At 34.1% G+C, this 14,579-nt stretch overlaps 1 protein-coding gene across 2 annotated transcripts in view; it reads right to left on the bottom strand.

Moving 5' to 3' along the window:
• The window catches only part of LOC140440989 (receptor-type guanylate cyclase Gyc76C-like), a 338,147-nt gene that overhangs the window by 42,233 nt on the left and 281,335 nt on the right, over positions 1 to 14,579 (bottom strand). For both annotated transcript variants that reach the window (XM_072531353.1, XM_072531355.1), the window contains exon 3: positions 1,210 to 1,629. In XM_072531353.1, coding sequence (XP_072387454.1) covers positions 1,210 to 1,590 — 381 coding nt within the window. In that variant the 5' untranslated portion in view covers positions 1,591 to 1,629. The remainder of the gene's footprint in view (positions 1 to 1,209; positions 1,630 to 14,579) is intronic.

Raw genomic sequence — 14,579 nt, 5'->3', positions numbered from 1 at the left:
GAATACGCCTTCAAATCAGAGTTACTGGAAATTTCGAAACGTAATGAAAAACCAACAGTTTATATAGTTGACCAAATTGTATCAAGTTATTTACATCAAGTACTACGATGACCGCCGAATCACTGCCAGTTTAATCCCATCGAACGCATCTGGGGTATATGTAAAACGTATTATGATAATCACGTTCGACGCAGTGGATACAGTGACGATGCAGTTAGGGAAATGTGGCAAAAAGCTCTTAAAACTGCAACTCCAGAAATATGGGCCAAAACTGTAAATAAATGTGAAAAATTAATAGAAGAGTGGTGGATCCGGAAAAATAAAATTAGTGAAATTAATCCAGTGATTATAGATTTACATAATGATAGCGGTAGTGAATTTAGTGACGATGATGATGATTTATAAATTTAAATATTCAGTAAGTACACTATTATAATGTTATTTACGAAATAATTGTACAGCAAGTTAACCATTATATTTATACATCCATTATTAGCCAAATAAACAATAATATTTAAAATTCCATTTGAATTTTTGCTCTTCATTTTATACAAATTAACTCTAACTGATAATACAGGCAAAAATATTCTAAACAAAGTAAGTAATTAAAAAGATTATGTAGAACTCCAGTGCAGTTTACCGTGCCTTTTACTACAACGAAAGGTTTTCTGCGAATTCCATTAATCATTTAGAAGTGTAAGTTGGTTGAATGTACTGCAGTAAGTGTGTGCCTAATTTCCAGCGATCTCTCCATCTTTTATGAGATATTCTTATAATAAAATAAATAATTTTTGTTAACAATATAGATATATATTTCGGTCCTATTGATTAGCAAAACACTTCACATCATTTAATTAATGTATGGAGCAAATCCGGCGATCTGCCGATTACAAATAAAACCAATATTCTGACAACAGATACGTTAAAGCTGTCTAATTTATTGTGTTTACACTAATTATGGATTACGCTAATCCAGAGAGTTAATCATCGATCTGGCTTTGCCATAAATATTATCGAGATAACAGAATCAAAAACAAACGTTTTTATGGTAAAATTATACCAAAATTCTATTAAGTAAATAGTTAAAGTCTCCTCAATTATATAATATATTGAGTTTCTTCTTAAAATGAACATTTGTATTGTTACTACGTTTTAAAACAGGTTTTGATATGTTTTATGGGATATTACAATAAAAATATACATACTAACCTGATCTAAAGCCATCTTTATAGCTCCAGAAATAGCCAGACCTTGCCGCTCTTTCAACTGCCTAACGGCCGTCAAATACCCAACGTACAACGTCTTCTTCACAATATTATCAGTCTTTTTCAAATTTCCAACTAGAGGTACCCCTTTTCCCAAGTCCTTCGACACCTCGTCGACCTCGAACTCGTCAATATGGTTGTTGGCGTGGTCGTCTAACGAGCGCCGGAAACTGCCTGCTGAAGTATAGTTGCCCAAGCCTGAGAATGTCGAAGAGGCCGAAACGTCGTCATCCTTTGTCGTGCGTGAAGCGAGTGCGGAGACGAGGGGCGTGCGAAAGAGGGAACCCAGCAACACGACCAGCACAGAAGCCAGGCCCAGGCGCATGGCCAGGCTCCTCCCCCCTCACCGGAACTCCGGGATCACCTGCAACAACCAGTAATTGTTTTTTTGAAATGTCTTTGTACTACTACACAGAATCTTAAAACAAACATAAAATAATAATGAAAAGAAAAATATAAAAACGGCGTGTGGCACTTGGGGTGTGTCGACAGAAGGGAATACTTCTTGTAGGTTATGTTATGTATGGTTCTCATGTACGCATATACTTGGCAACGTTGCACTTGGTAAACGGAACCACAAGTGACAGCTGTGACATGACAACCAGACATGGACAACATACTTAGGTTAGGGACTCCATGTGAACAAGAATAATAATGTTAATTTATATATTCTTATAAAGCTTAATAAAACCTATCGTAAGTAGCTTTTTGTTATATTATGTCCCACAGTCCTAAAGAGACATACATTACATGGTGGCAGCGGAAAAGTGACGATAGGTTAAGTTGTGTTAAAAACCGGTGCATGTGAAAAAACCTTTTAAAAAAGGCTTAGAACCGTTTAGTTTCCAAGGAAATAATATTTCACACGAGTGGAAATTTTGGAAGCAAAAGTTCCAGTTATTTTTAACAGCCTCCGGCAAAAGTGAAAAACCAGACCACATAAAAATCGCTATTCTCCTAAATCAGATGGGAGATGAAGGGCTAAAGATATTCAATACCTTCGAGTATGATGAAGATGAATGAAGATCAATTATAAAATGAAAGTATCGATCAGTTTGTAACTGCCTTGAAACAATTAGCATCAACATGTGAGTTTAAAGAAAAGGATACTTTAATTTTGGACAGGATTGTTTTTGGGTACACATGATCTACGAATTCAAGAAAAATTATTACAATGTGCTGAATTAAAACTAGAACAAGCTATAGACAGATGTAGGGTTATGGAAGATAGTGCTGTTACTCAACGTGAAATATCCAAAGAAGGTGAAAGTGTTAGTGTTGTGAAGAAAAGAAAGGAAGAAAGCAGACCTGGATCTACAGAACAGTCTATGGTGCAAAGTATGAGAAGGAGCAGTCTAAAAGCCACAAAGTTACTGACAAAAATACAGGTAACCATTATGTTCAGTGTTATAAATGTGAACTTCAGCATATTAGGGGTAAGTGTCCTGCATTTTTCAGATATTGTTCTTTGTGTAATAAAAAATGACACTACCGTAAATTCTGTCCTAATAACAACAACAGAGACCATTAAATTAATGATAACGATAGTAGTCGTAGTAATTCTGACACTGATTTAACTGATGAACATGTGCTAGTGTGGACCGTTAATGAAATTAATCCGAAATCTTCAGAATGGTTCCAAAAAATTATTATTAATGGTAAAGAGAGTATTTTAAAAGTTGATACTGGAAGTGAAGTCAATATATTGAACAGTAGTGATTTTAAAAATTTAGATATTGATTATAATATGCTTGAAAATACTAATAGTTCATTGTCTAGCTACACTGGACATGTTATTAATGTTGTTGGTAAAATTTATATACCTTGCTCTTATAACATATTTAAAGATTGTCTGTTCTATATTTTAGATAATGATAACCAAAAATCTCTATTAGGCATAAAGGCAGCAAGACACATTAAAATTGTTAGTGATCAGCCTAGTGTTAGTATGATAGACAATGAAATAAATCATATTATAAATAGTTATAAGAGCATTTTTTCAGGTGTAGGAAAGGTCAACTTTATCTAGTGATGCAGTGCCATTCATAAGTGGGACACGAAAAATTCCACTGGCTATAAGGAGCCAAGTTAAAGATAAACTTGATGATATGGTACGTAAAAATCTTATCGCACCAGTTAGTGAACCCACAGAATGGCAAAATCCTATTGTAGTTGTTCCGAAAAATAAGGGATATGATATTAGAATATGTATGGATCCTGTGTATCTAAATAAATATGTTAAAAGAAAAAGGTTTCCAATTCCTACTCAAGATACTTTATTGGCTAAGCTTTCAGGGGCTAATTATTTCACATTATTAGACGCATCATCTGCTTTTCTTCAGTTGCCTTTGAATTATGAAAGTTCACTTTTATGTACTTTTACTACACCTTTTGGTCGTTATAGATATCTGAGATTACCATATGATTACCTGTGCACCTGAAATTTTTCAAAAATATATGTCTGAACTTTTAGATGTATCAGGAATAATAACGTATTTTGATGATATTTTGGTTTTTGGATGTTCTAAATGTGAAGATGATAAAAATTTGAAATGTGTTTTAGAAAAAATTAAACAGAGTGGCTTAACTTTGAATTTAGGGAATTTAGGGTAATTTTCACATGTAGGAGGTATATATGCTCAACATTTATCCAGTTCAAAAGAAAATTTCTCCTAATTTGTCCGCTTAAAGTTCTATCTTGAGGTTGGTCATATCTTTCATTAGATGCGATACAGCAAAATTCAAAAAATTGCAGCAAAACATAAAGAAAACAAGAAAATAAAGCAGCTGATTTATCAAGATATATCTACGGATATCTCCCATGTTTTACTTACATGCAAAGTATAGTGATCTTTATTTTAACGAGATTTTTTTCGTATTTTAAAAAATAATAAAATCATTGTCAACATAAATATTCTTTCTCTCAGTAAAAAAACTCATTAAAAAATTGTTACGCTACAATTAGACGATGGTATATTGAAAATCACAAAAAATTTTAATTCCTAATAAAATTTGTTCCTCGCCCCTTTTCTACGGCTGTTATTTTTTATGAGTAGACTGTAAAAAATACTGATCTGTATTGTTTGTACCGCTATTGGTTGTTGATTTCACCTGTCGACAATTTGCGACGATTTGTTATGACAGTACCCTCCCTGTTTCGATAAACACCGACCTGTACCACTGCCATGCCACCCTGATATACCAGTTGGTATTTTTATACGATTCTGTTCTAAAAATAACCTTACAAGTATTTCTATTTATAGCTCCTCGTGTATATATGACATAACCTGTTCCTCAATGGAGTGGGTTGGCTTGTAGACAATGAAAACGAGTACAGGGTGTTTACTACCATCGGAGGTGTGTTAATAAAACAGGTACAGAAACAATAAATAGGAAGAATGGATATATTAAACAATTTATTTTTCGAAATAATATTCAGCAGTGTGTTTTGGATTTATATTTTTATATATGAGCCGCTCAGAGGAAAAGTGGTATAACCGCATATAACTTAACTTTTGGTAAATACAGATTTTGCATGTTAACGAACTAAAAAATCTCACTAATACTTACGGAGCCAGTTGTGACGGATTCTTGACAAGAATTTGTTGAAATTTACATGGGATGCCGAATTACAATGATTGAAGTTCGTTGTTCCCATGTAATTAGATGTTACTTCCAGAATACCATTTCACCAACAAACATTTGTGGCGAGTTTAGCAGAAAAGTGGTATAAGTCAATGAGTTATACCACTTTTCCACTTAAGAGCTTGTATGAGACTGTACGTTTTTTGCTTGTATTATTGATTCTATTGAAAGTGTATGTAATTTTCTTTCAGTTTACCTTTCAGTTTAAAAATACGACAATTTTTGTCAAAGTTTATTTTATAATTTGAACAAAGAAATTTTAAGGAAAATTACCTAACAGAAACAGAAATAAATATTGCTACTAAACAAACGTAAATAGGTATTTTCAGAAAATTCGTATAAAAAAACAATATTAATCTTCATCTTCTTCATAGTCAGACAAAGGTCCCACATCATCAACCGTTACTAAGTCAATGAAAAACTGGTGCTGAACAGGTGGAATCTACTGAAGAATTTCTAGCATATCCTTCTTCTTTGCTGCAGTAACTGGCCTGGGAGAATAATACAGTCGGTCCATTGACAAAGAGGTGCGGGGTCTTCCTTGGGCTGATTTCTTCAAATCCAAACTTTTAAATTGCTCAATATTACTCAATATCCTAGGTGCATGGAAAGACAAATTAAATTCTTTGTTGAACACGTCTCTGTAGATGTGCTCTTTAACCACTTTTTCTAGGGGCATACCTTTTTCTTCTTCGCAGTTCCGTAGATATAGATTGTAGAGTTTCCTAATGTTGAGCTCAGGGCTTAAGTATTTTCTGTTTGGGTTATGAGCCCTAGTGTAATGACTATCATATCGAGGAAATATTTCAATATGTTCCCTAATAACATTTAGAGCGTCATCTGATGTTTTGTTAGCACATAGGTTTTTTCCACGGAGATCTTCGCCCGGAGGCTTACCCACTTAAAAGTCTTTGCGGGTATAACCTTGCCTTTGCTTGTCAGATACTCCTTCCCAGCATTCTTCTGTGTTTTACGTTTAACTCGCTTATGATCGCCATCGTGCCGTACACGTTTCTTGTCTTTTCGTACATTATTTCCGTCACTGACTGTATTATTTTCACAAATATTATTTACACTATTCATTGTTTCTGTATACAAAAAAGCAAAAAAACACACTTTTTAGTCGTTAATCTGATGCAGTTATCGTGAATCAGGTAAAAACCATACAATACAATACGATTAGAAGAACCTCACTGTTCACGACAGCGACAATCGTAGAACTACCGACAGCGCACGGGTCAGGCACAATGACGGGTGGTGTTATGAGTTATACCACTATTCCACAGAGCGCGTGGCATTTCGTTCAAAGGAAAAATAATACACCGTTATTATCTCACTAACCTTGAATATTCGAATTTTACCACTTCTCTATGGAACACATTGCACCACTAGGTACCCACAACTGGTATATCTCAAAAATTCAAATTTTGTGAGTTATACCACTTTTCCTCTGAGCGGCTCATATCAATAATAAAATACTAGTTCATGAAAAACGATGGACAAAAGTGATCTCTAAAAATGCGAGCTAAGATACTATTAAATGTCAAATTGGAAAGAACAAAGATGATCTTAAAAACAAGAAAAAAGAAATGGATTCTCCCAGAAAAGAACGACCTGTATGAAGATACACTAACCAGCCATATATAAGACTTGCAAGATGACATAAAAGATGTAGATCAAGCAAATGATGGCATAACGAAGGCTCTAAAAGAAATGGAAAGGGGTGCTGCCCCTTTCACAAAGCTAATAGGTAAAAGCAGACAGCTGACGGAAAAATACGGCTTCAACTACACACCAATAAAGAAATTAAATATAGATATCCACCGATCAATCCTAAAAGACATAAGAGAAAACAATACATGAGAAATAATTAAAATAATTCAAGAAAATAAAAGTTCTGAGGCGAAATACGAACAACATAGGCAACAAAAATATGTACAAAATAAAAAACAAAGATGGAAACACTCCTACTGATAGAACCAAAATCCTTGAGGTTGTCGAATCCTTTTATCGCGAAATGTAGGAGAGCACCGACGAAAGGCACGATCAGCCCCTGCCCAAAATCACAAACCAGGGATCAGAATTAATGCCAAAAATAACTCCATACGAAATCAAAACGACACTTTCAGAAATGAAAAATAATAAATCCCTTGGCGATGACGGAGTAGTGATACCAAGGAAAAACTCTTCTCAATGGAACAATGCAGTCATTATTTTATTAAACAAGCAAGGAGACATAACAGATCTAAAAACTGCCATCCTATCAGTTTGCTTTCACACGTATAAACTTTAGACAACCTAAATATCAGACAACCAATGATGGACAAAACGTATTTTCGAGTGGAGACCAAGACAAGAAGCAATACGGGGAAAAAGACGCCTACCAACTAGCTGGACTGACGATCTGAAGCGTGTTAGCAATAACTGGATACAAGTAGGAGATTGTTAAGTGTAGTTCGAGTAAACAGATTAGATTGACACCAGAATCCAAAGGAATAGTTTACAATGTATTTAAATAGATATAAATACTATAAACTATACGATATTCTCTAAAGCTGCTTAGAATAGATATATGATGACTAGAAACGAATTGATCGAGAGTAGTGAATAGATGACACCATTTTGTGGCTCTAGTTTTGTGACGACGCCATCTTGTGACGCTAGTTCCGTGACGCTGGCCTCAGCATTTTACCATGGAGAAAAAAGTAATAAAACGCCAGTATAGAAGCTTTGCTTCAAAATAGAGAAGGAAGAAGACAAGGGGCGACGGTAAAGAAAAATGTTAAAAGATAATATACGGTGGTAAAAATACGCCTGAAGGATGAAGATCCATATTTTAGAGATAGAAAGAATTTTTAATTAATCTAAAATAACATCGCACATAACAGCACAGATAACAAGAAGGTTGGTGCACATAGAGATGAGAGAAAACAATAAAATGGTAAAAATGGTACTAAATAAAAACGTATTCGAAAAAACTTAAAGAAAGGGCACGAAAATATGGATGGAGAGTAAAGAGTGTGAACAGATTGTAAAAACGGAGCAATAGAACGAGGAACCTAGGGAATAATACTAAACAATAGAAACAATGCAGAAATTATAAGCGTAATATTTGTAGATATAATGTTTTGTAAATATAAAATCCTTATCTAGATCTATATGGCCTGCAGAACTTTATAAATAAAATAAATGTATACTAAAAATGTAATCCTTTGATTGTCCAATATATAGCAACCGTATGAGTGCCAAGAAACCGTAAATAGTATAGAGAATTAGGCATCTAATGTAATGTTATACGATTTTTATTTCTTAACAAGTAATTTTTAACTTTGTGGACTTGCATCATTTGACGTAAATACTCAAAACTCAAACACTTGTAATAATTTATCGAACATCGAAAACTACTCCACGTTCGAGTGTACATCACTTGAAAAAACCTACAAAACAATTTCTCGATTGCGTAAATTTGAGCACCAAAGTGGAATAAATGGAATATTTGTTGTCTACGTATCACATGATACATTAAAATTAGTTTCGCGCTATAACAACAGTTCGTACAAAGTTTATTGTACTCATAAGCTCAATTAGTAATAATTTATCGGTGCAAGATCTCTAATTATTAAGAAGCACAGTTAAGTGTGTAGTATTGCATGCATTTTCCTTGTTTGTATATTTAATTTATTCTACGAATCAACAAAAGTGCATATATATATATATATATATATATATATATATATATATATATATATATATATATATATATATATATATATATATATTGTCATACTTTATCTTTTCCAACCAAAGAAAAATAAATCAAAAAAAATCCATCGAAATAAAATTTTAAGAAATCATTATAAACAAAAATGTATATATTAATTTAAGATAAGATTTAGTGTAGATAAGAATAGAAATTTGTTTGGCAAACGACCTGTTTCCGTTGCAAACAAAATTATCAAAAAACCTTTGTTTAGAATTAGAAGACATTTTACCTGTAAGTTAATCTCTTCATTGTTTGTAGAGTCGAGTATTAAATGACCATATTCTAATCTTTTGAAATATGTATAAATGATGTATTGAAAAAAACCAATTTTAAAGTAAGCTATTTAGTTTTCTCTGAAACCGAAATTAGGCTTTTCCAATATCATAGTAAACACAATTTAAGCTTTTTGATTGGACGATCGTTTTTAAATGGGAATTTGGGAGTCGATGATGAGACAGGAGAAGTCAGTCATATTTTGGTCATCGAAAGAAAACAGTCGTTTGTCTCAAGATAGAGTGTGGTTCGTGAGTTTGGATACCGGCGTAACGAAAAGAAGTGAATAGTTTGAAGAAGGAGATAACAAGTAGATTAAAAGAGGTCTTTGTATCTACCATGGGCATTTTATAAAATATATCTGAAAGTATTCTTACGGCATCAAGTTGACAAAAGGAGGTCCTGGTGTCAAAAATAAGTAGCGGAGTTTGGAGAAGTGAATCAGGTGTTTTTTGTGTAGTCTGAAGGAGGTTGGCAGAGACGTAAAGAAGGAGCCGAGGTGCCAAAGAGGGGAGATCACATCTTTGAGGAGACTGGACTTTTCTGGGTATGTTCCAACATACAACTCAAGAAGAAAATAAACTGTAAGTGTTTGTACAATTGAATTTAATATCTGTGAAGGATCGTTTCGACATCATGTTCATTAGCATTCAAATTTAAGAACTGAGGTTTTGTTAGGCTAATCAAAAGTTTAAAGTTTTGTGGCTTCTTTTTTCAAGTAAAGAAAATTTTAAGTAAAATTGGTTTTTCACGTAATATAAATGTATGTAGCTTTATAATCTTATTATCATAATAATTTGATTTATTTTCTTGTATGCTGATTGATAAGATAACGACAGAATTTAATAATTGTTTTATTCGTTCATATAAAATAAAGAAACGTAAATCTTTGTAATATAATATATTTGTATTCTTATCCTTCTCTTCTCTATCCCGATAAAAGACAACTAGAAAATCTTTGGAATCCATCGAACACAGGTAATATAAGGATAACAAATAAGTTATAATTCTTTTTTTATTGGCTCAATAAACTAAGTTTGAACTCAAAATAAACAATCATAACAATATATATATATATATATATATATATATATATATATATATATATATATATATATATATATATATATATATATATATATATATATATAGAGTATATATATATATACATATATGGAGATTCAACGTTAGTATAGGTGTCAGAGGGGTCGTTCTTTTGCTGGTAAGAGCAAACCATTAAAATCTCCGGTAAATGCCTAACTGATATTGGTCACAGCTGATCTAACAAGTCTGTTCTATAGAACAGAGCAGTGGCTATACCGTTCTGACGAGACCTAAGGAGGTCGAAATACGTATCAGCGGTTGTCGCTGCCCTGTATCAAATCAAAAATCTAGTACCGTCATTATGTTTTATTACTTACTTCGTTTGGAGTACCAGAAACTGAATTCACTACGAATTTTGACCAGGATGAACGGCATGTGGAATGCAATTTTAGATTCCCTTGCCGAGTAATTTATCCAGCCGTTTGTTTCGCAAATTTTAGGAAACACAGTGGTAAAAATTTGAATTCGGTTTCGCTAGGTAGAAATCGTTTGATTTCTCTTTTTGAATATCTATTGATGGAGAGTACTCAGCCATCTAAGACTTGCACAGAACATCGTTCTGATTGCTAATAATCCTGCAGAACTACAAGAACTTATAAGCGACCTAAATGCAGCTAGAAATGAAGTTGGCCTAAAAATGAACTCGAGAAAAACAAAACCATGTACAACGAGATAGTGGATGTCCAAGATGTAATAATAAACAACACTGCACTTGAAACAGTAACGAGTATGTATACCTGGGACAATTAATACAAAATTGTGGCTCCTTAATGCCAGAAATTAACAGAAGAACTAAACTAGCTTGGACATCTTTTGGTAGGAATGCAGTTATATTCAAATCGAAGATGCCAATCCACCTGAAGCAAAAAGCATTCGATCAGTGTTTACTACCAATTATGGCATACGGTTGCAAAACGACACTAAAGAAAAAGATAATATTGAAACTCAAATCACTCAAAGAGAGATCGAAAAATACTAGAATGGATTAGACTTAATTTAGATTAGATTAATCTTTAAAATGCCGGTGGGCGGGAGATGAATAGAAAATAGACATAATAGAAACAATATGTCGGAATTCCTGGAATAAAAAGACAAAAGAAACATTTTTATTCATTTTTATTTTATTTTTAACGATATTTTAACGTTAGGATACAAACGCGACGGTTTTCTTTTGTTGTTTTATTTCTCGTGATCCAATTGTTCGCCTCGGTACGCCGCTGATTTTGTACAAAACCTCAAGTAGAAGATTAGGTTAAAAAGTTTAAAACGAAAAAGAAAGTAAAACAGAAATATCGCCGAGCATAACCACTGTACAAACCTGATCCGTGAATTTCAAGAGGGAGACAATTTAAAGCTTGATGCTATTAATAGAACACAAAACTTTTTATATCGTCCGTGTATAAAGTGTTCCAGTGTGGTACGGTGTCACCAGGTAAAGGGAAATTATTAAAAGACATTTTGGTGCCAATCAAGACGATAAAATACGGCCCATAAAATATCTTTCTTCTGTCTGTTTTCTGTTTGTTATAGAAAATTAAACAAATTGGTGGTAAATGAACAAATTTTCGAACCTTACGGACCAAGGTTTAAGTAGTGAACAAATCTACAATTTAAATATATATAGATGGTTGCATTTCGGTTCAATTCGGTTCAATTGGAGTCTCCCACCATTCTCCTACAAGTGATTCGAGATCTACTTATCATCAGGGAGGCCCTTGGCTTGGAATTTTTTCACTGTTTTCCTCCATTTTCTCCTATCCATGGCCGCAGTTCACCAATTTGTTATCCCGATTGTTAGTAGGTCCTCCTTACAGGCTTTTAGCCACTATTTTCGTGGTCGTTCTCTTCTCTTGTTTCCGTCCCCTCTCAGCAGCGAGTTCTTTGCCCACCTTCCATCTGCCTTTCTCGCAAGATGCCCTAACCATCTAAGTCTCTTTGTCCTGACGATCAGGCTAATTTCTGGTGTTCTATACAGCTCTCCGATCCCTGGATTTGTTCGTCTCCTTCAAACGACTTTATAGTCTTTTACTCTAAAACCTGTTCCCAACATTCGTTTTTCCCCACCACTACTGAAAAAGCTGTGATTATCTATCATTGCTACACTTTTGTTTCGTTTCTTGCATTACCAGGATATCCATTTTGTATTGTTTCATCACTGACACTATAAGTTTTAGGGTGCCTGCTTCGTAAGTACTTCTCATGTTCCAGTAACCTATTCGGATTGTACTGGGGCGACACTTATTTTTCCTTATTTTCTTTGTTTCCTCTAGTGATAATCCCTCGATGTCCTAGTTCATTATCATAGTTCCATTATCTTTTGATCCATCCCTGCTGATCGGCTCTAGTTTGCTAGTGGGTTCTAGTGCAGTTCTAGCTTCCCGTTTGTTCGGTTCCATCTCCATCCATCTTGCATCTCTTGCACTCGTTTATTTCCTCTTGCATTCTTCTCTCAGTTATTGCCAAGTCATCGTTTATGTAAATTTATTCGTCTTTTAAGTCTTTTAATATTCTTTTGTTTCTCATTAGCTTTTCGTTTTCTTCTTGGTTTTCCAGCTGCAGCATACATGTTCTCTCTGCTATCTTAAGAGCTCATTTAATCTCTACCAGTATCCGTAAGGTTTCCTCTATCATTTTTTCCATGGTCGATTTCAGCCAGTCCTGCTTATCAGCGCCTATACCCAAACCTGTTACAATCAGGTTATTCTTTTTCTTCTCATTTTCTAGGTACTCAAGTCTGGTACTCAATTTTCGAACTTCCTTCTTTGCCTGTTCACTTTCCTTTTTCATTTTCTTTCTTCAGCTTCTGATTTTCTGCTTTATAGTAAAATCATATATAGTTATAATAATATATACTTTTATATTATAAATAATTTTGCAATTATAGTAAAATAAAAGATCAAATTATGCAATTAGCGTTCTTTAACGAGGAAAATCTACAATCGGTTTACATTCTTTTCAAATTTCTTGAAGTATATCTTTTGATATGTATCTTGTGATTACGTAGTCTATAACTGATTCTATTGGCCTTATATAAAAGCCACCGTTAGAACTGATCCTTAATATAGGTGGCGTCATCATTTGGCGCAGATATGGCGCTTAAAGTGGATATCTTTTCTTAGTTTCTCGCTTCTCTTGCTCTTCTATTTTTGATTACTGCTTTTGATTGATGCGAAAGTTAGAAACGAAGGAATATATCAGAAAACTACGGTGGTGAAAGTAAACGTTATAAAAAATATAGAACAACTAGTGATTTTGCCCGTCACCATCCGGCATTCTCTGTACATGGCCGTACCATATTAACTGTTTTCTTTTTATGTCATCAACTATTATGTGCTTGACTCCCATCATTTCTCGTATTCTCTCATTTGGTATCCGATCTCTTCTTGATTTGCCTGCTGCTCTTCTCCAGAAGTCCATTTCTATTGCTAGTAACAGTTTCTCTGTTCTTTGTTTCATTGGCCAAACTTCACTGCCATATGTGATTACACTTTCAAGTATGGTGTTGTATATGAGTTGTTTTTTCGCTTTAGATATTGTTTGGTCCCACAGAATGCCGTTTATCATGGATATGGCTTTTCTACCCTGTATGTTTCTGCCTTTTATAGCAGCATCGAGTATTCCATCTTGAGTTATATAACCAGGTACTTGTATTCATCACAGTGTCTAATTTCTACCCCATCATCTAATATAATGGACTGCTTTGTCCCTCCAATACACATGGTTTCAGTTTTCTTAATGTTGACATCGATACCCCATTTGTTATATTCTTCTATTAGCTTCCGAGTCATGTAACTCAAGTCATCATGGTCCTGGGCAATCAGTATTTGGTCATCAGCGAAACATAAGGTGTAAAGTGTAGTCTCGTCATTGAGAGGGATTCCCATGCCATTACATTTTCTTTTCCACAGCTTGAGTGCTTGTTCCAGATAAATTTTGAAAAGGGTAGGCGAAATACAGCAACCCTGCTTTAGTCCTTTCGTGACCTTAAATCCCTCAGATATCCTTGATCCAGTTTTAATTTTTGCAGTTGTTCCATTATACAGACTTTGGACTGCTTTGATAAGACCATGCTTAATGTTGGTTTGCTGTAGGGTTGACCATAGTTTACTGAGGGGTACACTGTCATATGCTTTTTGTAGGTCTACGTACACCAGGTGAACTTCTTTATTGACGCCTGTTTTTTTCTCAATAACTTGCGTAATAGAGTACAAATGGTTCACTGTGGATTTTCTATTTTGTTCTTAATAAGTTTCCCATACAACTTACTTATGTTTACCGCAATTCCTCTGTAATTTTCACACTGATCCTTGCTGCCCTTTTTGTGGATAGTTGACATGATAGATAATTTCCATTCTTTTGGTAATTCGGCCCCATTCAAGCAGTCTTGAAAGAGTTTTCTTAACTGTTCCTGGAGTTTGTCTGTGCCGGCTTTTACTAATTCTGCAGGGATGTCACCAGGACCAGGGGATTTTCCATTTTTCAGGGATTTGTTTATTTCTTCCATCTCTGATTTACTTATTTGTAATAGT

The sequence above is a fragment of the Diabrotica undecimpunctata genome, chromosome 5, assembly GCF_040954645.1.
Source record: "Diabrotica undecimpunctata isolate CICGRU chromosome 5, icDiaUnde3, whole genome shotgun sequence".
In the NCBI taxonomy this organism is placed as follows: Eukaryota; Metazoa; Arthropoda; class Insecta; order Coleoptera; family Chrysomelidae; genus Diabrotica; species Diabrotica undecimpunctata.
This window is presented reverse-complemented; position numbering and strand designations above follow the sequence as displayed.